Genomic DNA, 25,687 nt, shown 5'->3' with positions numbered 1-25,687 from the left:
AATTACACTTCAATGTCACTAAAAGAAATAGTATAAACAAGCTAATTGCTAGAAACTGGTTAAATAAATCATCATAAAGCCAAATACAATGCAGCTGTACAAAAAAAAAGATATAGTTACTGATTTTGAGTTAGTAAAAAAAAGCAAAATACAAAAATAGTTAAGTATATTTTTAAGGATATTATTTGTATTGAAAAGGGGCGGTGAAGAAATATGTGTATCTACATATATCTGTACCAATTATTTCTGGAAGTATACACAGAACCTGCCAACACTGGCTGCTTCCAGGAAGAGGAAATCGATGGAGACTCCTTCCTGTAAAACCTATTGTATCTTTTGAGTTTCAAACCATATGAATGTCTTACCTAAGGAAAAGCATAAAATAATCAAATTTTAAAAGAGTAAAGGGTGAAGGGTACAGAATATTTCTTTTTTTTTAAATATATTTATTGATTATGCTATTACAGTTGTCCCATTTCCTCCCCCCACTCCACTCCATCCTGCCCACCCTCTCCCTCCCACATTCCCCCCCTTTAGTTCATGTCCATGGGTCATACTTATAAGTTCTTTGGCTTCTACATTTCCTACACTATTTTTACCCTCCCCCTGTCTATTTTCCACCTATCATCTATGCTACTTATTCTCTGTACCTTTACCTCCCTCTCCCCCTCCCACTCCCCTATTGACAACCCTCCATGTGATCTCCATCTCTATGGTTCTGTTCCTGTTCTAGTTATTTGCCTAGTTTGCTCTTGTTTTTGTTTTAGGTGTGGTTGTTAATAACTGTGAGTTTGCTGTCATTTTTACTGTTCCTATTTTTGATCTTCTTTTTCTTAGGTAACTCCCTTTAACATTTCATATAATAAGGGCTTGGTGATGATGAGCTTCTTTAACTTGACCTTATCTGAGAAGCACTTTATCTTCCCTTCCATTCTAAATGATAGCTTTGCTGGATACAGTAATCTTGGATGTAGGTCCTTGCGTTTAATCTTGGGTAATATAATTATGATGTGCCTTGGTGTGTTCCTCCTTGGGTCCAGCTTCTTTGGGACTCTCTGAGCTTCCTGGACTTCCTGGAAGTCTATTTCCTTTGCCAGAGTAGGGAAGTTCTCCTTCATTATTTGTTCAAATAAGTTTTCAATTTTTTGTTCTTCCTCTTCTCCTTCTGGCACCCCTATAATTCGGATGTTGGAACGTTTCAAAATGTCCTGGAGGTTCCTAAGCCTCTCCTCATTTTTCCGAGTTCTTATTTCTTCATTCTTTTCTGGTTGGATGTTTCTTTCTTCCTTCTGGTCCACACCGTTGATTTGAGTCCCAATTTCCTTCGCATCACTATTGGTTCCCTGTACATTTTCCTTTGTTTCTCTTAGCATAGGCTTCATTTTTTCATCTACTTTTCGAACAGATTCAACCAATTCTGTGAGCATCTTGATAACCAGTGCTTTGAACTGTGCATCCGATAGGTTGGCTATCTCTTCGTCGCTTAGTTGTATTTTTTCTGGAGCTTTGAAGTGTTCTGTCATTTGGGCCATTTTTTTTTTTTTTTGTCTTGGCTTGTCTGTTACTTTAAGGGGCGGAGCCTTAGGTGTTCACCGGGGTCTCAGTCCCGCCACGGCAACGTGAGTCCTCTCCACCCCGGTGCCCGTCTCCGCCCCTCCTACCGGTCTGGATGAATGTTTATTTTGTATTTCCTTGGTGTCGGACCCCCTTGCCGTTCGATTCTCTGTCAGTTCTGGTTGTGCGAGGAGGCGCAGTGTGTCTACCTACGCCGCCATCTTGGTTCTCCAGAATATTTCTTAAGTACAAAATTTGACCCAGTAAATAACTGTTCCCATTTTGCCTTTTTCAAAATTGCCTCTTTTCTTCTCCTTCCATCTAACTTGTTTTTTTCATTCCCTCCTGTCAACTGTTCCAGTGAACTTACTTGCTCCACTCAAACTTCTCAGGGATATTTGCAGCAACTGCTTCACCTGGCTGGGAGTTCTATTTGCCAATGAGGTTGATGAACTTTGTTCCAGTAATTCTAACACAAAATGGGCAACAACATCGGCTGTAAAAGAAATCTAAGCATTTACAGAAGGGTAGATAACTCCACTTAATGCAACAGAAAGAAAAAAAATAAGCTGAAGAAAGATGGGGAAGTGACAAAGATTTGAAAGATTTAGTTTTAACAAAATTATAAAAAATTCTTCCAAAACTAATTTAAATGCTTATTCAATATTATCAAGTCCATTCATAAATATTTTATTACCTAAAAAAAAGATCTTAACAGAAGCAGTGTATCTATACTAGAAAAAGTGATTTTCCCACACTGTAATTAAAAAAACAAACTTACATTCCCAGCAGGGCTAGAGAGTGACTCTGCACCTGGAATACCTAAATCAGGGGTCACCGTGGTCACTGCTATTAGTTGCTTAAACTGATGTTTTCTCTTTTCATTTCAATTATGTCATTTATTTGCAAATGTATGCACGCAAGATGGGCAGAAGTAGGTTTACAGTTGTACTACAAATAATAATGAATAATAACATAAGAATAGACTATTTCATGTACTCACAACTTTTTACAGTAGGTAAACTTACTTTTACCTATCACTATATATTAGTATTTCACATGCTAGGGTCTGGTTTTGTGAGTTTTATATTACATACTTAATATTTCTGATTTCGTTCTTGTCCAAAGCAATGTTTGCTTCTAGATTAATTAACTCAAAGCAGATTTCTCCTCCAGGCAGTTGTAACTGGGGGAAAAGGTCATGACTGGTCCGATAGTATATGGGAATCTGGGTGAGGTCTGCAAACACGTTTCCGACAGACATCTGGTTAAATATATGTCTGCACTGCAACGCAACCAACAACCATCATAAAGAAAAGCTCTCTGACTTGAAAGTTCTCAAAGAAAAAATAACCAAACCTGATAATAAAATTAGTCCATAGGCTTTAGTATTCTCAGTTTTAGTGAGTAAATATTATACCAAACTCTTAAGTAGGTTAATAGGTTGTATTAAAATCTCCTTTGCACCCTGGCCAGGTAGCCCAGTTAGTTGGAGCGTCATCCCAAAAGGTCACAGGTTTGATCCCTGGTCGGGGCAAATACCTAGGTTGCAGGTTCAATCCCCAGTCAGGACACGTACACAAGGCAACGGATCTATGTTTCTCTCCCTCTCTTTCTCTCTCTCCCCCTTTCTCTCTCTCTCTAAAATCAATACATATATCCCAAGGTGAGGATTTTTTTTAAATCTCCTTTGCTATAAACAAGAAAATCTCCTTTGCTTAGATCTAAAGTGCTATTCATTCTTTACCCAACCTCTGCAATATTGTTTCCTTTATCAGATACAAGAGTCCTGAATACCAGTGAAATTCCTCTTATTTTAACAAAAAGCTTTCCAAAATGCCCAACATTTATTGGAATCTATAAAAGCCCCCCTTTTCCTAACACTATTCATTTATAATAAAACATACTGAGATTTTCATTTCTTTACAAATAACAGACCAGAAACACATCCTCAGAACTATCTTGACATTCCTGACCCTTTCGAACACAATGACAGAAAACTGCCCTGTGGGAAAAAACAGATCTCTGAGCCCCACACAAAAGGTAATTAGTGTTTTAAAAGCAGAGTGACATACATGTGAAGTATATATTATATAGTAACACAAACTAAATTATTAACTTTCCAACTTGGCATTATGACAGAGTAGTTGGAAGAGAATGTAAAAGAAAATACTCAGCTTAAAATTAACAATGGGCCCATTTATTCAAGGTAGGATGGTTCTCCCATTTCAGCTTGAGAGAACTGAAAGTCTCTTTTTATCCTCCTCTCAGACGGAAACTCTGCAGCTGCCCGTCTGGAGAATCACTCAACTACAGTAACGGCTTCACTCACAGTGAAGCAATGGCAAGAAAAGTCGTCCTCACTTGGCAGTGAAAACCAACACAGAGAAATGTGACTTTGAAGTGTTTAAATTTCATCCTTCAAGGACCAGTTCAATTAGTTTCTCCTGTTGGAAGCTGACCCCAACAAACACAGAAAGATCTATGCCCACAGAAACTGAGAAACACTTATCTGTACCTTTGCCATTTCCTCAAATACTGTCTTGCGACAGGTTTTGTGACACTGTTCAGTACTGTACTTATTTCTTTTCTCCACAACCTTTGTACATTCCATTACTCTCTATCTTTTTCAATGGCTTCTAGGAAGTATTCCTTTAACTGCTGAATGAATGAATTCACAGCAAAATACTTCATGACTCTTTCTCGGTTCTATGTTGTATTCTCACTCAAACAGGGCTCCAGACTCCAGGAAACAGTAAATATCTCCTGCGTTTCAAATCCAACTAAAATCTTGTCTGAGCTGGTAACAAGTGGATCCTCCCCTAATTCTTGAGAATCAAAGTTATTATCTGGGTATTAAAATGTCTGACCTCATTCTTATCTGCTAAAGAAATATCATAGATTTGTTTATGGAGAAATGGGAGATCATCCTTAGGAAATCCAAAAACTGGCATTTAAATAAGATACTCTACCATTACATATCAGAAACTAACATGCAGCAGAGTACTTCAAGTTTAGGATACTGTATTTAAAAAATATTATTCACAAAAATAATATCCTTCTTGTAATTTCATCATGAGAAATATCAACTTGCCAAAATACGGCCTTGAACGTGCAACAAGTCTCCTATTTCTTATAAAATACACTGGCAAAGGCTAACAAACCCACACTGCGACAATGAAACCCATCCCTACAGTCTATGGTTTCAAGGTCAATTCCATAAATGCAAGGTCATAAAAAGAGCCTGCAGACTCTCATTGCCAGCACTCCAGTTTAAGAATAGGAAAGTGAAAACAGTGACTCGTGATGATGAATTTTGGCAATCTGACATTCTGTTTGAGTTTGCAGAAATGACAAACCTTATCTTAGAAACCAACATACTAAAAAATACAAAATTAATACAATATAAGTGATGAACAAATTTGGGTGAAATGTTAAAACTTTATAGTCCATATTCTTTAAGGTACAAGTAATATTCAGCATATTCATATGCTAGTAGCAACAAAATCTTTAAAAAAAAAAACCAGAATGTTCAAGTCCCAGCCAATGGCTTATTTATCTCAAATGCATTTGATATCAGAGGTACAATGTTGTAAGACAAGGTAAATAGCCCTTTGAAGTTCAAAATAATAATACTTGACCGAAGGAAACATTGTACTCTTTTGAACTCTAAATATAAAGATGCAGCTTCCTAGCTAAGCATCAACTTGGAATTTTAAGTAAAAAATATCTAACTGTCATGTTCCCTACAATTATTGGGGATTTGATGTTTCAAGTCTCTAAATAATTATTTTTTAATTTTATTATATTATTAAAACAAATGAGAGAGTACTATGTACTAAGAATTTCATACACACTATTAAAATAAGACAATCACTAAATTACATGTTTTAAGACATGTTCAGGTTTTAATTGCTTCTTGATACTATTGATCTAGTGACCACTAAAATATTAATGTATTATATAAAAGGCAGAATAAATATAACCAGAGAACTAATAAGATGAAGTATAACATTAATAATTTCACTATAACAATATAAATTAATTACTAGGCATACAACTTTATTAGGCAATGTTACTAGGCGTGTTTGAACCACACAAGGGGTTAAAAATAACTACAATGGAAAGCCAAGAGCCTAGCAGCACAGTTGAGCCAACATTCCCTCCTCTCCTTCCCCTCCCCTTCCCATCCTCTCCAGTCCAGAATGGATTGCATGCCCCACTGCACAAGGCCCAAAAAGGTCACAGGAGATGGCAGAGACTTTTGTAAGAGAACAGAAATAACTCAGCAGCTTTGTTACCGGGCTTCTTTTAATCAGTATGTTCAAAATCCTTTAATTAGCACTCTGTCTGCACAAGGAAAGCATTTCTTCTGTGCCAGGGGAGGGCACGTATGTATGTACACAGTGTTCTGTTTTATCAGCATCACAACATGGAGCCAGTGTCTCAAATCGTGTGCCAGGGAACTGAAGCACAGAAAACTTTTTAAAAAGCATGGTACCACATATTTATATACTAATTTGCATTTCTATTACCAAACAACAAAGTGATGATTAAATGTGTTTTATTTAGGCATCAATTTATTTCTGGACTTTTTTTTCAGCATAAATGGAAGTACTGTTAACGAAAAAACTTTTTTTTAGTCCATTATCGAAAAGTAGGATATTCAAACTTAAAATGAAATAATGTTAACAGAACATAAAAATGGAAAATATTCAAATATTGTTCCATTTCTGATAATAGGTCTTCAGTAGGAGAAAAAAATTGCCTCAAACAGGAATAAATCACAAGGCATATTTTTACATGGATGCTTTACTTTTAAATTTTCATCCAACCACAAAAAGTCTTAAAACTCGCAGGCTGGATTACATGTGTGTATTTCCTTGTAAAATCTGAAAAACTGCAATCAAGACAGAAGGTAATGACAAATTAGTGACAACTACTTATAAATCCACAGTCTGGATCACTTTGCAGTATTTTAATAGACATGTTAAGTATAATAAACATTTTTAATCTTTCAAAATCAAGTTGAATATATATTGTAAGAAGCAGTGTATGTATATAAACACTTATATAATTACACAAAATAACAACCTTCAAAATGTCTCATTATAGAAACAATCTACTTAAATTTAAGATAAGGTTTCTTATTAGGGAGGCAGCATAACGTAATTGCTTGAAAGCCAGTTCTTCCACACCAGTCATGTGAGCTTACAGACAGTTCTGGATAATGGGAATAATACCACTATTTGGCAGGCTGGCGTGAGTATTAAAGAAGATGATGCATGTAAAGCACTTAGCAAAAATCCCAAAATTTGACGGTAAGGCCATTTGTGGGGAGGAGGAGGGATAAGTATTTCTATGTGCTACACAAAAGTGTAAATCAGCATGACCTATCGAAATTATGTACATGTATACGTAAAACTATGTAGGTACAGTATCCACTGCAGCCCTGTTTGTAATAGGGATATTGGAAACAATGTAAGTGCTCTTCAATGGTGTATGATTAAATAAATGTTACCTCCCTACATGAAAATTCTATCTAGTTGTTTAAAAAAAAACAACCCTCAACATATTAACAGAGAAAGTTCTTCATGGTAAACTGCTAAGAAAAAGCACAGTGTGAAACAGTGTGTACAATACACTACCATATAAGTAAAAGGGTAGTAGATGTTCACAATTATTTCAATATATATATTAAAAAAAAAAACACCTGGAAAGTTATACAAGTAATTAAGAGCAGTAATTAACTACTGATCATGAAACTGAAACAGTACCTGACACAGTCAAGCCCCAATAAATGAAAGTTATAATTGCTCCTTTCATCATCATGAGGAAAACATCCTTAAAATGTACATACAGAATCCATTCGAACTGAACTCATACTAAGCTAAACAGCCAAATCCCAATTATTCATAAACTATCTAGTTGGACAGCCATGACTCTCATTTCTTCTTCAAAGGTAAGTAGCTTTGGGCCATTTTACTATGGGCTATCGCCTTCACCAGAAAGTAAACTGAGGAATAACATCAAAGACAGTCATTTCATTAATATTTACCAATAGTTTTTAATGAACAGCATTGGAACTGAAAGGGACCAAGAAATTCCACAGTGTAACCTTCTAATGTTACATATGAAGAAACTAAGTAAGATCCGGAGAATTCCCAAAAGTAATTACAGTTGAAAGATCTGAAGTCTATCCCCTAATTAAATGCTTTCCATTTTATCATGAAGATGATGAAGGGAAACTGAAAATAAACAAAATTGAAATTAATTATCCTTGCTAACTTCCCTTCCATCACATCCTTTATTACAGGTAACTAAGTATGTTCAGATCAAATCCCATAAGCAATTGTAGCAAGTAGAGAACAGGTCATCCAGAGACAATGAGTCCTGAGGTTTCCAGGATTAAGCACTGAATGAACACCTGTAACAAAATCTGTGAAGTTTGCTTACACTAGAGATTGTCAGAGGCATGTTGAAATCCTTGCCACCTTGCAGCCGGAAACCCCAAGGAGCTGGGCCAACCAAGGACACGCTGTAGTTGCTCATGATTCTAATGGATCAAAGTCCAATCCCCGAAAGTGAAACTGTGAAAAGAAATTCAAATAGTTTAAAAAATGTTTATTTGAAGTCCTATTATATATTTAAATGCATTTAATATAAACCCAAGTAAATTATGTTCAGTATTTTGTTTGGGGGGAGAGAGGGGCTACAGAGAAAAAGTCTGTATCAAGTTCTTACTTCAACCTAAGAAAAGAAATATATGAGCTAATATACAATTTCTAAACTTATGCCAATTTCCATAGTATAAAAATTCCACATCAGAATATATTTCTAGACACTTGATCAATTTTACAACTTGCTACGATTTGTGGCTTCCTGCACAAGAACTTTAACTCAAAGTACTCTCTGACATTTTGTAATACATAAAAAAAGAACAAGATTTTATTTCAAGTTTAATTCAAAATGGTTTTCTCCTTTCCTCTACCTCATACATTCTTTTGCCTGCAATTGGCAAGAGTCCTTCAATTTCACTTACTTAAATTCTAAATTACTCTAACATATGAAAAGGAATGGTAATTCATAGACTCTCATTCATACTTACTAAATGTTCTAAAATGAGTTGCTTTTTTTTAATGTACAAAACTATTCTCTCCAATCATTGACTACAACTTGAATTTCCTCTTGAAGGGATGTGATATATTCCACACTTAAAGTAGTATTTACTTTTTCTTCAGACAGGCCATGATAGGTAACACGGTGGTATTTCAGTCAGAGCCTGCTTCTGGTTTATGCACACACCTCATCAGGCAAAGTAGAAAGTGAGCATTTACCAGAGTGAGACTAAGTATGGTAGGAGTATTTAATGCATGAAAGGAAATAGGAGCCTTAGAAAAGAGCCAGCGCTTTAGTGCCTTCTTTTTTGTGTTTTGCTGTAAGTGTGCTTATGTTGACTCTCATGGTAGTGTTTTTATAACAAAAAACTAAAGCAAAAAGTATGTGTTGGAGTTTGGGGTTGGTTGTCATGGCAGTTACAGGTGGGTGGGAGAAAACGGGAGGAATGGAGACTTTCTAAGATGTACCAGTAATACTAAAACATAATATTTCTCTCTTTAAAAGTATTAAAAATATAACACATGAATAGTTTAATAATTTTAAAACCACTTTTTTTTTTCAAAAAAAAAGCTGTTTAAGACAAACTGTCTTAGAAAATCCGTGCTGTTCAACTAAATCACCCTGTATTACCTGTCTTAAATTATTTTTTAACCCATTCAAAATTTCTATCCCATCGTACCAAACTGACAGTGGCAGGTGTAGATATTTGAACCACTGGGTATATTAAAAGCAAATACATTCCATCTCTTTCATAAAGGGAAAGTGAGGAAAACTTTCAAATAAGCCTGGGTCTTAAAGAAAAATTAAATCAGTGACAATCTGCACGGCATCTACCTAGAAACTAAACGAGTTTTCCCACTGGCTTGGTAGTACCCTGAGGTCCTGCGAAAGAATACATCACTGCAACACTGAGACAGCAGGCACAGGGCCTTGAAAAGACCAAAGGCCAAGCCAGAAGCCAAACTGTTGGATACACCTGAAAAATGAACAGTAGGGAGCTAACAAGGAGCCACATGTAATTTAATTCCTTCCCCCTGTAATAAAAGAGAAGATTTTCGCAGAACTAGAAAAGACTGTTTTGATATTGACATATTATACAAATCAGGAGTATAAAGCCAACAGATATTTCACAGGCAGCCTGCCCTCCCTTCTATTTCAATCTTTTAACCTTTGTCAAGAGAAGAACGTTTAAGTTAGGCTCAACTTCTGGCTACCCTGTGACCTACAAAAAAAAATGTGTTTATGTATCCACGCACACACATCCAACTCCCATACTTGGGAGTTCCCTTCCTGACTTCTCCCGTTTGTCATCAAAGTTTCTAGCACTGGCAAGGTCATAGCTACACCAATGGAATTTCATTTCTAATCAGTGTCGTTTCTAGTAGCTCCCTCTGCTAGCTTTATTGCCTTAAAATATTCTGATGCCTAAGCAATGCTAACATTACTGGCCTTTTCCAGGCCTCCATCTGGTTGTTAGTGCCCAAAATCTTCCTAAAATACCAAGCAGGCAGGAAATAGCAGCCTATTCTGCTTTCAAACTCGTAGAAAATGTTGGAACTTCTGCATAGCTCTGGCTTTTCTCTCTTAGGGAACGTCTAAACAATGTATTCGCCCTGGTACTTGGGACAGAAGGTTGGCCACTTCCCACACTCCTATTCCAGTTCCTCTGAAGGATGAGAAGGGGAAAAGGAGAATTCGTGATGGGTCTAAAATTAAGGAGCAGTAAGTAGCTTGAGATTCTCTTTCCTCCCCGCTGAGAGACCGCGGAGGTAGGGCTACAGCACCGAGGCCACTGGCACAGGGTGAAAGCCGCCACGAGACAGTTTTCCAGCAGAGGTTCTCGCCTAGCCCAGTTTGCCAAATAAGGCTCCCGAGCCGGCTGTTTCCGTGGCAGGCGGGTTCCGACGTCCTCCGGGCCAGGAAGGCGGACGCGGGCTCGGAGCGGCGTTCACACCCGAGCCCTGCCCTGCCCGGCGCAGCCGCGAACTCCCTTTCCCGGCTCGGCCCCGGCCGCACGCCCTTCCTTTTTCCACTCGTTGTCAAGCGCACCGAAGCCACAGTCTCACAAACGCCCCAACGAGCACGCAAGTGCTCAGAAACCTGGCGTTCACCGCAGATTTGGTTTTTTAAAGGGGTTTATTTCCGGACGCACGAAAGTTTTCCCCAAACAGGTTACGAAATCCTAACTATCTGGGGCGGGGGGGGGGGGGGGGGGGGGGAATAAACGCTTCTCAGTAGCGTGAAAGCAAACAAAAACCAGCTCGCCATTCTCACCGAGTCCGGCTTCCTTCCCACACCCCCAAGAGATTCGCGCAGGGCGTGGGTGGCCCTGGACGCCCAGACCGGTGCCCGGAGCCGGCCGGCGGGTCCGTGCAGGGTGCCCCGGGGGCCTCCCTGCGCCCCGCCTCGCGAAACCGCGAGCCCCGCTCCCGCATCCCTGCCTCCGCCGCGCACGTCCCGGCCGGGCCGGGCTCCGGGGACCTCCGAGGCTCGTCCACCGGCCTCGCGCCCACTCCCGCGCTGCCCGTTCCCCCGCGCTCCTCTTCCCACGCCACTCCCCCACCCCCGCCGCTCCGCGTGCAGAAAACACCTGAGAAACCGCCCCGCTCAAGGGGCGCCCCTCCGTCTGCCCAGCAGGGCTCCCCCGGCGCTGGGCGCGAGGCGACCGCTACTCCCCCCCCTTCACCGGGACTCAGAGACGCGCACCTCCAGCGGGTGGCCGCTCACCTCCGGTCCCGCGACGCGATGCCGCCACCTCCGAGGAGCGCTGACAAGTGACCCGCGGTGCGTGCGCCGCCCGCACCACCCGCGGGAACTTCCGCCTCCCGGCGCGGCCCCCCGCGGCCCCGCCCCCGAGCGGGGCCCGCCCCCGGCGCTCCCGGCCGCGCCCTCGGGCCGGGCGAGACCGCGCGGCGCGGACGCCGAGCCCGCTGCGGAGCCCGGCGCTTGGGCTTGCTCGGGCGAGCTGAAGCATCCGCGGAAAAACAGTTGCGCTGCCGAGTTTTGGTGGGAGTCGTCTTAAGAATTTTCGAGCAACGCCTAGCAAACGTCTGCTCCGCGAGTTTGTTTTGCGTTGGATGCATTTTTCTCTCCAGAAACTGAACTGGCAAGCAGTTGCTTTGTCTAAAAATAGAAGGGGGCTTTGGATAAATCCCCATCTATGCAAGTTCAACAGCTACTGCCTGTTTTATGTGTGTGTGTGTGGTTTGTCTTGTTTTGTTTTAGGGGGAGGGGAAGAGTTTAAAGTTTCCGGAGAAGCACAAACCCTCAAGTTTGCTTGTCAGGGTCGTGAAAATCAGTAACTTTCACATCCAGAAGTTAAACCCTGTGTTCACATCAGAAGGCAGTGATAAAGAGCAGAGACCAAAAGTTGAACCACTCTATCCTCAGCTTCTTTTTCTAAATCCAAATCAATAATAGCCCACTTCCAATAAAGTTTCGATAGTCCAGTTTCTATAAAGTTGCTTCAATTTAGCCCAAGGAGTTTATTCGTAAGTAAACTTGAATAATATTCATTGATACATCGAAAGTAACTTGTTGACTTTTTTAAACTATGACTTTGCTTATAAAACATGAAAAGGACAATTCTTAGCCAAGGGACATGTAGAGCAAGAATCAACTTCGTGGGGTCCATGTATCCCTTCGAAGTACAAACAAAATTCTAGAGAAGGTCCAAAACTGCCCTGTCCGAAACGGTAGCCACTAAGCCACACGTGGCTGCTGAACATTTGAAATGTGGCTACTGCAACTGACTTACGGATTTTTTTTGGTTTATATAGGTTTAATTAATTTAAATTTAAAAATACAGGCAGGGTAACCTGTTTCTATTAAACATAACTTTATTGTCTGGGTAAGAATACTTTCACTTTACCATTGAAATTTAGTGCCCAAATCAACATACAATAGAAGTGTAACAATGCGCACTAGAGTTTGAAGATTCAGTATGAAAAATATAATGTACCATATAATGTACCTCCTTAATAATTTTATACTGATTACATGTCATTAAACGATCTTTATATTTGGTTAAAAGGTTATTAAATTAATTTCACCTTTTTAATGTGTTTTTTAAACTAAAAAATTCAAAATTACCTATGTGACTAGCATTGTATTTTCATTTGACGGTGCTGATCCATAGCTTTCATCTCATTCTACAAAATATTATGTTGGAGGGAAAGATTTCTTCGTGTGAGAACTCATTTATATAGGGCTGTAATATAGGTTATCACATTTGATATCTCACCAAAATTACATAAATAACAATAGCTGCCATTTGGTAGACAGTGTGGTAATTCTTACAATAACTTTCTAACACAAATGTCATCCTTATTTATAGTTAATAAAATTGAGGTTGCAAGAGATTACAGCTTATGACAGTTTTTCAGGACAATGGTTAGTTACTCTCTAGGGTTCCATCTCTGGTTCTTCTCATCTGTTTGCTGCTGACACAGTCACCTTGAGCCGGGATCAGCAAAGGTTGACTAAAGACGTCAATAATTGCAGGTGGGATGTGAAGGTATTATCAGAGGGTAAGTATCTTGAGGTGAAGAAGAGTTGAGAGTGAGGGGAGTGTTATTTATAGAGGCAAATTCAATTTCAGCCTGCAGATGCTAGCCTGCCTCTGAATCCCCCTCCCCCTCCCACAATTTAGAGCTTGGGGTGTAGAATAGATGAACCACACTTAGGTGTGATGCATAGACCAATATGTATCCGAGTGTTTTCCAAAGAACCAACTGCACTAAAGTGACATGGGCAGTTTGTTAAAACTGCGTTTTCCAGGGCCTTACCCAGAGACCCAGGATCCATGCAAGTGGACCCCAGGAATCTGCCTTCTTAACTAATACTCCCACCCCTCAGCCTGACCCCTAGGTAACTATTAAACTACAATATTTGAAAAACAGTTCCCTAGAAATATTCCTGTTTCCCCAATTTACTGTATATTGTGCTTAGTTTAAAACAATGCATCCCAGATAGCAGCAACTTACCTCGGTTTCTTCATCTTAAAGGAAATGATAATTATAAATAAATTTTTGAGGTTATCATGAGGAGTAGAGATAATATATACAAGGTCTGTCCAGAAGGTATCCAGCCATTTAATATGAAAAATAGAGACATGTATTGAAGAAGGTACAAGATACAAAAAAAACATTGTACATAAGACAATGATGCCTCAGTCCCCTTCCTTCAAAGCAGGCACCTTGGGACCTCACACATTCTCCCAATCGCCATCAGCTGCCCTGTCCTATTTTCCTGAATCTCATCAACAAGAGTCTTAAATCTCCTCCCTTTCAAAAGTGATTTTAGTTTGGGGAAAAGCCAGAAGTTGCAGGGATCCAAATCTGGGCTGTAGTGGGGATGTGTCACCTGGGTAATTTGATGTTTCACCAAAAAACTCGGCATGAGACATGACACATGAGCGGGCGCACTGTCGTGATGAAGCTGCTAATCACCAGTTGCCCACAGCTGCAGCCTTCTGATTCATCCAAATAGTTTCCATGGAGCAAGGTTCAAGCTTAATACAAAATTTGATGTGATTCATTGCTCTACCCACTCAGCGATTTTGAATGTGACAGCCACACAGTATAGATGTTCACTCAATGGCATCTACGGCCCCTGCTGACTAGTACAGTGAAGATGTCTCTGTTCATATATGTGTGTTCTAGTCCACTCTCCTTGGCTGACAGGTTACATCAATGTCTTGCAAACCGTTCTCATTATGTTAACAATTGCTAGACTTCTTCTGGACAGACCTCATATAAAATACCTCACAATGTGCTTGGCACAAAGTAGATGTTAAATAAATTGTATCCAAATGAAACTCTACTAAACAATTGATTAGATTTATTTATGTGTCAGAGAAGACAAGTACACACCTTCAGCATTCATGGTACATTTTGTTCTTGGTGACTTACATGCAGTATCTTACTTCTTACAATGATATGAAGTAGGTATTTTTTAAAAGGAAGAAAAAGAAACTTGAAGGTTAAGATATTTAACCAAGGCCACACAACTGATTTATGATTGAAGTAGAGCAGTGGGTAGGACTCCAAAAATCATGTCCTTTTTATCTCAACACTCTGCCTCTCAGTGAATTCAATAAGCCATCCAGTTTTTAAAGACCAGAGAAATAAGGGGACTTCTGGTCAAGATGGAGATGTAGTCAGATACTGTTCACTTCCTCACACAACCACAAGAAGAATCACAGCCAACCTCAAAACAAAAACATCCAGAACTGCCATAAAATCAAACTATGTGGAAGTCAGACAACCGAGGATTTAAAGAAGCAACATTCATCCAGATGCGTAGGAGCAGAGACAGAGAGCCTGCGGTGGAAAGGACACGGTGCTGTGAAGAGAGGCAGCAGCTGTGCAGCAGAACAGGTGGTGCCATGTTCAGGTGTGATGGATAAAAATTGGGAGGGATACCTTGGGAGCAAGAGATCCCAGCCCTAGGCCACACCAGTGCAAGCCAGGTTTCCATATAAGATAAAGTCTCACAACTTCTGGCTGTAAAAACCAGTGGGGTTGGGGGTGTGGAAAAACTGCTGTTTTCTCAGGAGTGTCTGTTTAAAGGACTCATATGGTCCTGGAATGTACATAAACCCACCCACTCTGTGATTCAGCATCTGGGCAGAAGCTAGAAGGGCACCAGTTACATACAGGAAGCGGGTGAAGTAGTTGGAAATGGGGTAAGTGCCAGACAAACCTCTACAAGCCAGGCAGCAGCATTGTCCCCTCTCCTATCCCTCCTCCCCACAGCACCACAAAGTGATGAAGTGGGTTGTCCCGCCCTAGCAAATACCTAAGGTTCTGCCCCTTATAACAAGTGTGCCAAGACATGGAGTCAAAGCAGCTCTATGCAATACACAGAAACAAACTTGGAGACTGCCAAGTTGGGGAGACAAAGAAATACAGCCCAAATGAAAGAACAAAACAAAACCCCAGGAAAAGAACTAAGCAAAACAGAGATAGACAACGTATCAGATGCACAGTTCAAAACACTGGTGATAAGGATGCTCAGAGAACTCAATGACTATGGTAAAAACATAAGGGGAGAAAGAAATGAAGGCTACTCTATGTGAAATAAAGAAAAATCCGCAGGGAATCAACAGTGAAGGGAAGGAAACTGGGATTCAAATCAACGATTTGAAACATAAGAAAGCAATAAACTTTCAACCAGAACAGAATGAAGAAACACGAGCTCAAAAAAATAATAATAATAAGGAGAATATAGAAGACTCTGGGACATCTCCAAAAGGGCCAACATCCGAATCACAGGGATGCCAGAAGGAAAAGATGAAAAGCAGGAAATCGAAAACTTATTTGAAAAAATAATGAAAGAAAAGCTCCCTAATTTGGTGAAGAAAATAGACATGCAAGTCCAGGAAGCACAGAGAGCCCCAAACAAGATGGACCCAAAGAGGAAAACACCAAGACACATCATAATTAAAATGCCAAAGGCTAACGATAAAGAGAGACTCTTAAAAGCATCAAGAGAAAAGCAGAGCATTGCCTACAAATGAGTTCCCATAAGGCTGTCAGCTGATTTCTCAAAAGAGACCTTGCAGGCAAGAAGGGGCTGGCAAGAAGTTCTCAAAGTGATGAAAAGCAAGGACCTACACCCAAGATCACTCTATCCAGCACAGCTATCATTTAGAACTGAAGGGCAGAAAACGTGCTTCCCAGACAAGGTCAAGCTAAAAAAATTAATCATCACCAAGCCATTATTACATGAAATATTAAAGGAACATATGTAAGAAAAAGATCAAAACTATGAACATTAAAATGTCAACAAACTCATGACTATCGACAACTGAATCTAAAAAACGGAAACAGCCCTGGCTGGTGTAGCTCAGTGGCCTGAAAACCAAAGGGTTACCCGTTCCATTCCGAGTCAGAGCACATGCCTGGGTTGCGGCCTGGTCCCCAGGAGGGGACACACGAGAGGCAACCACATATTGATGTTTCTGTCCCTCTCTTTCTCCTTCCCTTCCCCTCTCTCTAAAAATAAATAAATAAAATCTTTTTAAAAATATTAATATTTAATATTTTATTAAAAAACAAACTAGGAAAACAACTAGAACAGGAACAGAAATCATAGACATGAAGATCACAAGGAAGTATTTCAGTGGGGAAGGGGATGGGGGAGAAAGGGGGAAAAGGTACAAAGATTAAGAAGCATAATTGGTAGGTACAAAATAGACAGGGGGGTGTTAAGAACAGTATGGGATATGGAGAAGCCAAAGAACTTATATGCACAACACATGGACATGAACTAAGGCGGGGGTGAGGGATGGATTGCTGGAGTAAAAGGGAGAACCAGGTGGAGGGGAGCAAAGGGGGAAAATTGGGACAATTGTAATAGCATAATCAATAAAATATACTTAAAAAAAGAAGGCCAGAGAAATAAGATGGAATCGCAACTAACACTGCTAAAGCCAAAGAGGCAGAATCTGCAGCAAATTATTGAAATTCAGTGAATGCTGAGTTACTTGTATGTGAAAGAGAATGAAACTCTTAACCACTTCTGGTGGGGGCACGTGCCCCAACTGGTTTTACAATGACTTGCCACTGAGCCATTCGGACTCCCCTTCTCTGTCTCACTCATGACTAACATTTCTGAAATGGTTGGCCATGTTTTGAAGGACAGTTTGTGAGTACAGACTAACAGGAAGATAACTGAGCCATCGGGAAGTCAGATCAATTTCCTTAGCCTCATTAACTCTACCTGCTGAGCAATGATGCCTCACCACAAAGAAAACCATATTAAAGGCTTTCCTTTATCGTAACCAGGGCACAAAAAGCAGAAGTAGAAAAGAAAAAATAGATCAAAATATTAGCAGGAATATTTTTAAAGAATATTCCATCTAAACAGGATTTACGTAAGTGTGTAAATGTTTGAGCTAACATTTTATTATCCAATGCATGACTCAGAATCCTCTTGCAGTATTTAAAAAATAGCAGAAACTTTTAATCACAAGATGGTATGGCTGTGACAAGTTCTTACAGTTTCACCCAATAAACTATAAAGTACCAGTCTTTAAAAAGTCCCTACATTACTCCAAGTCAGTTTATCTTTTAAGTCTTAATCCTGAAAGGTAAATAAACCGCTCATAGGTATGATTATTTAAATTTTGAAGTCTAGAATGGAGAGGAAGTATTAACTATTCTAATAACTACAGAAACACTTAGTAATCTAGGGAGAAAGAGACTGAAGGCGCAGTCATTCTAAAGGTCAGTACAGAATCCCGCAGAACGAAAGCAGGCAGAGTGCAAAGCAATAAGTGGGTAAGAAAGACCCCAGGAACGGATCCATGAAGCCTAGGCAAATGTGTGATCAAGAAAGAAGTGAAAAAGAAGTTTAAACTTTGAAAAACTAGCTTCAAAGTTTCAAATTGGGTTTTTTTGGATGCTATTAATAACTGATACTGAAGGTAGGGGAGCAAGTTTGAAGGGACTATGCATTTCTCTGGCAATTTCTAGTACACAAAAAGGGCGGATTAGTAAGTGAGGGGTACGAACAGGAAGGGGAGATAGTAGGGGCACTGGAAAAGGTACCGGGAAGCTTTAAGTTTAGGTTTCAGGAGGGCGGAATATTTCTCATAATAAGATTCAGGTTTTATCAGTCTTATATTTTACTTAGATTGAGTCATTGTGTGTGGTTATTAGGAGAGAGACCATGTGAATTTAGAAATCAGATAGAAACAAACATCTAGGTCAGGAATTTTAAAAGGTTAGTATATTAAGAAAGCTGTTATTTGAAGAAGGTCAAGAAAGTAAGCAATGGGCCTGGGCACAACTTCCCAATTATTTCGCCAAAATTAATCTCCTCAGCCTGGGAGTCAGGACAGGCTGCGAAGAAACTTTTTACATTTCCCTCAGTTTCCAAGTTTGCCTTTACATAGAAACAGTTGAGAAGCAGTGGGCTCAGAGATGAAAAAAAGAGAAAAATTAAGAAATTGTCAAAGTTGGTGGTATAGGTAACATCAAAATTACAACTAAAATATAGAAAAACCATCACACAACTGTCAGAAATCTAGCTGAATGACCGTCTGACAACTACACAATTAAAGACACCACATCCATCAAGACTGGTAGGAGGGGCGAAGATGCAGAATGGTCTGGCCCCTCACCCACGTGTGGTGGATAAAAATTTGGGAGGGATATCTCAGGATCGAGGAGTCCCAGTCCCCCTCTGGGCCCCCTAGCCCAGGGTTCCAGTGCCAGGAACATAAGTCTTCATAACTTCTAGCTTCGAAAACCAACAGCATTTGAGTCAGTATAAGAAACTTTTATAGTCCCAAGCAGTTCTCCTTAAAGAACCCATACACAGACTTACTAAGATTCACTCTCTCTGAGCTCTTCCACGGGGGGAGCAGCTTGAAAGGCCCCAGTGGCATACAGGGAGGGACTGAAGTATCTGGCATCAAGGTGATAGCTAGGGGACAGTTTTCTCTCTACACAAAGGTGAGCAGAGGTCATTGTCCCTTTCTGAGCCCTCCCTCCAACAGTCAAAGAGCCGGCAGGCTGCAGCCATTTCTGAGACTCTATCAACCTGGCTAACACTGTTAGCCCCACCCTGGAGATGACCTGAGACTCCACCTCACCCACCTTATGAGCCCACCCAAGCTGTTAACCATGACTGTTCCATATAAATGGCTGCTCTTGGCTCATGGTTCACAACTTTTTAAATCTTATCAAACAAGCAACAGCCAGATTCTGTGAATCCCAAGGCCCTACACCTCTCGCTAAGTGGCCCCAGGCCCAGTGCTAGCACCACCCAGACTAGATTCTCAGTTTGGCTTCACCTGGGAATCTCCAAACCCAGCACAAGTAGTATATACTCAGACTGTTTTATAGCTCATTCAGGGTGACCCTGGGCAGAACACAGGTGGGGGCTGGCCTTGGCCTGCATCACCAAGGAAAACCCAGAGCCTGCACACCCAATGGACAGCTACTGACCACGTCAGAGCACCACCATCCTGTCCCTGCAGAGCTGAAGCTGATCCTCCACAGAGGTCGGAGGTTGGTGGTCAGTGGCCATAGCCAGTCCTTGCTGCTGACTGGTCTAGGTAAATCCCACCCATTGACCTGCCAATAGCAATCAAGGCTCAACTACAAGAGGAAGACGTACTCAACCCACATGGAGGGTGCGCCTTGAGTACCTAGCTAGGGTACTAGGAGAGGCTATGTCACTCTTGCAGGACACCTACTACATTAGGCCATGCTACCAAGACAGGGAGTCATAGCAGCTCTACCTAAGACATAGGAACAAACACAGGGAGGATGTCAAAATGAGGAGATAAAGACACAACCTAGATGAAAGAACAGATCAAAATTCTGGAAAAATAACTAAACCAAATGGTGATGAGCGATGTATCAGATGCCGAATTCAAAACACTGGTTATCAGGATGCTCAAGGAAGTTAGTGAGGCCCTCAGCAGCATAAAAAAGATCCAGTCAGAAATTAAGAATACGCTAAATGAAATAAAGAACAATTCACAGGGAAACAACAGTAGAGTGGATGAACCAGAGAATCAAATCAACGATTTGTAACATAAGGAAGCAAAAAACAACCAATCAGTACAACAGGAGCAATAAAGAATCCAAAAAATAAAAAAGGATTGTGTAAGCAGCCTACGGGACAACTTTAAACATTCCAACATTTGCATCGTAAGGGTGTCAGAATGAGAATAGAAAGAGCAAGAAATTGGAAATCTATCTGAAGAAAAACAATGAAAGAAAACTGCCCTAATTTGGTGAAGGAAATAGACATGCAAGTACAAGAAGCACATAGAGTCCCAAACAAGATGGATGCAAAAAGGCCCACTCCAAGACACATCATAATTAAAACACCAAAGTTTAAAGATAAAGACAGATTAGTATATGCAGCAAAAGAAAAGCAGTTAGTTACCTCCAGGAAGTTCCCCTAAGACTGTCAGCTGATTTCTCAAAAGGAACTTTTCAGGCTACAGGGGACTGGCAAGAAATATTCAAAGTGATGAAAAGCAGGGACCTACAGCCAAGATTGCCCTAGTCAGCAAAGCTATCATTTAGAATTGAAGTGCAGATAAAGTACTTCCCAGAGAAGAAAAAACTAAAGGAGTTCATCATCACCAAACCATTATTATATGAAATGTTAAAGGGACTTATTTAAGAAAAAGAGGAAGATCAAAACTACAAAGAATAATATGGCAATAAATACATATCTATCCACAATTGAACCTACAATATAAACTAAGCAAACAAGAAGAACAGAGACAGGATCATGAATAGGGAGAGTGTTTCGATGGTGGCCAAATGGGAGGGAGTTGTGTGGAAATGGGTGAAGAGGTGAGGGGATTGAGAAGTGCAAATAGGTGGTTACAGAATAGCCATGGGGATGTAAAGTACTGTACAGGAAATGGAGTAGCCAAACTACTTATACTCATGACCCATGGAAACAAACAATGGTGTAGGGATGGGCTGAGGGAATGGGGGGTGTTGTGTGGGGGTAGCAAAGATGGTAAAATCAGGACAACTATAATAGCAAAATCAATAAAAATAATTTAAAAAAATAAAAAATACATTTTGTTAGCCTTCTATGTACTCATTATAATGTCTTGCACATTTTTGGTAAATGAGCTAAGGAAAATGTGAAGACAGGTGATTTAGAATGCTCACTGTGAGAATTGTCACTGAGAATCATCAACACCTTAGCATAAGTTATTAAAATACTATGTACACTTCTTTACTGCGTATCTACCATGCCTCAACTCTGCCAATATAAGTGATTTTAAAAGAAATTCATTTTCTGAAAAAAATATTGGATTTTTGGTTTTTGGATTTCAAAAAATAATGGCTTTTTAAGTTAGGTATTTGGGGGGGTTTGCAAGCATTTCATTAGATTAAAATGTTGTGGTATCATTCACTATCACTTAGAACCTGGAAATAAATGTTTTCTTATCATATTGCCATATTTCTAACCAATAAAAGAGCTAGTGACAATTGTGATTATTCTGAATCACAAATAAAATACTTCCTAAATCTAGAGATTGTCTCTGTATGTAGAAAGCATTGGCCCTGGCTGGGTAGTTCAGTTGGTTAGAGAATCTCCCAGTATGCCAGGGTCATGGGTTTGGTCCCCTCTCAGGGCACATACATGAATCAACCAATGAATGTGTAAGTAAGTGGAACAACAAATCAATGTTTTTTTCTCTCTCTCCCTTCCTCTTTCTCTCTCTAAGATTAATTTTTAAAAAAATACAGTAGTTATTTTTGGGAAATGGGATTGTGAAGCTGTTAAATTTTTACTTTATAATATCCTGTTTTCCAATTTTTAGAGAATATGGTATTATACCTATTATGAGAATAAGGCAACACCAATTTTTATAGAGTATATGAACTGACTAAATATATCATGGTAACTAAATTTATCATGGTAACATAAATTTATTATTAGTTCCAAATTAATTTAAAATTAATTGAGTTTTAAATCTCAATTTCTTAAAGCATGGCTTTGTCCTAAATCGCTGATTAATCTCTACTGATGCATTAGGTGGTTTTTTACATTGTCTGGGTTTAGAATTTTTAGTGCTGTTTAAATCATGTATCTCTCCATCAGTGTCAGAGCTGTAAGGACATAATTACTAACAAGTGTACAAATAAGGCCATTTAAAAAAGTGGTATTTTAGATGGAAATATCCTCGGGGAAATCTAATCTTAACATGCTTTATTTACAGTAAAATATCTTCACACAAAAGACAGTGCCTCTAAATGTTTATAAAATCTTTTTATATACTATGGGAAAAGCAAGGAAACTAATATTTTCATTGGAAGGTATCCACATGTGTAGACATAGTGGAATGCATGAAGGCATGTCATTCTTAGCCAAAATGTAATGGATGGAGTACGAAGAGTGATGAATCAATTTATCAAAAATCTGATTAAAATATAGAATTGTTTTAAAGATAACAAGTGATTTAAAGGAATGAGTATAGATGGATAATTAAACCAAAACTACACTTAATTTTACACATCACATGCAAATCTGCCAGTGTGTAATATGCACCTACCTACTGGTATTTAGCTTCATAAAATTAATTACGGGAAATTCCTCAAGTTCACTTTCTGCCAGCTGTGAAAGGTTAACTAATGAAGAAAGTAAGCAAGACTTTTTAAAAACATCTATGAGATATGAAACTGGAGTCTTTAAATATTTTCATAATCTGATTATTTCACATAACAACATATTTTTAAACTACACTTTAGCCAAAGTTTTATGCCTGCATCTTCTCAGAATTTAAAAGCTTTAACAAAATAGCTACAGTTTTGTGATGTATGGGTAACAAAATCCATCTATTTTTACTTAAATATTATTATTTTAGACATTAAAATTTACATTTTAATATTAATGAAAAAGACTAGGTAAAAACGATATCAATGGTTGCTCCTATGTGGTAAAACTTGGTATATTTTTATTCTAATTCTATTTCCTTTTTGTACTTTCCAAAGAAAACATTTTACTTTCATAATAAATTGAAAATTAGGAGTACTATTTTCAGTACATATTAATACACATAGCAATGTTATATACACATATATGTTATATACATTGGCCTATCACATAGCAAATACCTTTGCAACAAATAAAAATTATGAATAATAATCATTACTTATTAACCACAAGTAGGTAGGTACTCTTTAACTCCTGTATATGTATTGATATATATTATCCTCAGCATTCGCAGACTCTAGGCGCTGTAATTTTCAGAAAGGACAGAGTTCATATAACTTGACTCAGAGTTGTACGGCTTGCTAGTATAGGCAGAGCTATGTTTCCAACCCAAACAATTTGACTAGAGAGGACATATACTTAAATAAAATATGTGGCTGCTTTTACAGAGTGTATTGTGGAAGTTTGTGTCTCTGAAGTATTTGTCTCAGGCAAGTCTGATTCAGCCCAATGGTGTTTTAGCTGAGGATGTAATCTTCCTTGATGATTTTTATGTTTTTATATAACTGACAAGGAGTATTGGTGAATAAACTGCAATGAGATAAAAAAGAGTGATCATAATAAGTCATTTCAAGATTAAGGGATAAATCTTGTAACCTGGTCATTTTCTTCAAATATTTTAAGATGAAACCATTATTTATAGTAACATTTATAGCCTTCCCTACAGAAAAAGGCCTTTTAAAAAAAGATTTTATTTATTTATTTTGAGAGAGAGAGGAAGAGAGAGAGAAAGAGAGGGAAGAAAACATGTGCGAGGGAAACATCGATTGGTCACCTCTCGCATGCCCCCAACTAGGGACTGGGCCCACAGCCCTGACCAGGAGTCAAACCAGTGACCTTTCAGTCTGCAGGATGATGCCTAAACCACACTAGTCAGGGCAGGCCTCTTAATAATAACATTTTTCAGTATGTGAAAAAGAGTTTAAAAAATCAATTGAAATCTCCACAGAACATTTTATTCCCTCTCTGAATTTTTTCTAGAAAGGAAAATTTGAAAACATATATGGTGGTTCCTTCTACACAAAGCCAAACATACAAATTAAATCTTAAAAATAAAGTATTTACATACCTGATATAAATAAAACCACATTATCAGCTATTTTTAAATATCTAATTTTATTTTATTGTATTTTTTATTTTAATAAGGACCTGGATATAGATACACCTTAATTAATCTTAGTAGAAAAATCTTTTTTTTTTACTGATTTTAGAGAGAGAGAGGATGGAAGAGAGAGAGAGAAAGAAACATTGATTTGTTGTTCCAGTTATTTATGTATTCATTGGTTGATTCTTGTACGTGTCTTGAACAGGGATCAAACCCCCAACCCTGGCATATCTGGATGACCCTCTAACCATGAGCTACTCAGCCATGGCCAGTAAAGTAATCTTAATCAAAGCTATATTACACGTTAAAGGAAAATTTTTGTAATTTTTAAACAAATACATTTAACACACAAATTAAATTAATATGATGAAAAGTACTGTGAAAAACATAAGCAAGATTCAAAGAGCTCCCCAGAAGGTATCATTTTAAAAATGAAGGTGAAATAAAGAGCTTCCCAGACAAGAAAAAGCTGAAGGAGTCCATTACTACCAAACCAATGATATGAGAAATATTAAATGGTCTTCATTAAGAAGAAGAAAGAAAAAACAAAAAAGGAGGAACATAGTTATAAAGAATAAAGGAGCAAATGGCTTAAATGATCCAATCAAAAAACATAAGGTAGCTAGATGGATAAGAAAACAAAACCCATATATATGCTACAAAAGACCCACCTTAGAACAAAAGATATGAAAGTAAATAAAAATAAATGAAAGTAAAAGGATGGAAAAAAATTTCATGCATATGGAAAGGAAAAAAATGCTGGGTTAGCATACCTATATCTAACAAAAGAGACTTTAAAACCAAGGCTATAGTTACAGACAAAGAACACTACATAATGACAAAGGAATCCAACAAGAGGATATGACCCTACTAAACATTTATGCACCCAACATAGGAGCACCTAAATATATAAAGCAAATCTTGATGGACATAAAGGGAGAGATCCACAATAGCACAGTCATTGGAGGGAATTTTAACACCCTTTTGACATCAATGGATAGATCTTCCAGACCCCCCCACCAAAATCAACAAGGGTAGAGCAGCCTTAAAGAACACATGAGCCTTGGCGGGTGGCTCAGTTGGTTGGAGTGTTGTCCTGTGCCCACAAAAAGGTTGCAGGTTTGATCTCTGGTCAGGGCACATACCTAGGTTGTGGGTTCAGTCCCCGGTCAGATCACCTATGGGAGGCAACAAATTGATATTTCTCTCTCTCCCTCTTTCTCTCTCTCCCCTCTTCTTTTCTCTTCTCTTCCTCTCTCTCTAGAATCAATAAAACATATACTCAGGTGAGTATTAAAAAAAGCCCATTTGAGACCAGAAGGATTTATTGATATCTTCACAGTATTTCACCCCAAAACAGCAAAATATACATCCTTTTCAAGTGCCTTTGGAACATTTTCTAGGACAGACTACATG

At 38.9% G+C, this 25,687-nt stretch overlaps 1 protein-coding gene across 9 annotated transcripts in view; it reads right to left on the bottom strand.

Annotated features, from left to right (window-relative positions):
* PDLIM5 (PDZ and LIM domain 5) overlaps positions 1–11,530 on the bottom strand; it is a 209,351-nt gene extending 197,821 nt beyond the window's left edge. For 8 of the 9 annotated variants that reach the window (XM_024574819.3, XM_053922919.1, XM_053922925.1 and 5 more), the window contains exons 1-2: positions 11,380–11,518; positions 8,011–8,144 (exon numbers count right to left, since the gene is read on the bottom strand). In XM_024574819.3, the coding sequence (XP_024430587.2) occupies positions 8,011–8,106 (96 nt within the window). In that variant the 5' untranslated portion in view covers positions 8,107–8,144; positions 11,380–11,518. Of the gene's footprint in view, positions 1–8,010; positions 8,145–11,379 lie in introns of all 9 variants that reach the window. The other variant, XM_024574820.3, reaches the window with a different exon arrangement.
* Between the last annotated feature and the right edge of the window lie 14,157 nt (positions 11,531–25,687).

The sequence above is a fragment of the Desmodus rotundus genome, chromosome 4, assembly GCF_022682495.2.
Source record: "Desmodus rotundus isolate HL8 chromosome 4, HLdesRot8A.1, whole genome shotgun sequence".
Taxonomy (NCBI): Eukaryota; Metazoa; Chordata; class Mammalia; order Chiroptera; family Phyllostomidae; genus Desmodus; species Desmodus rotundus.
This window is presented reverse-complemented; position numbering and strand designations above follow the sequence as displayed.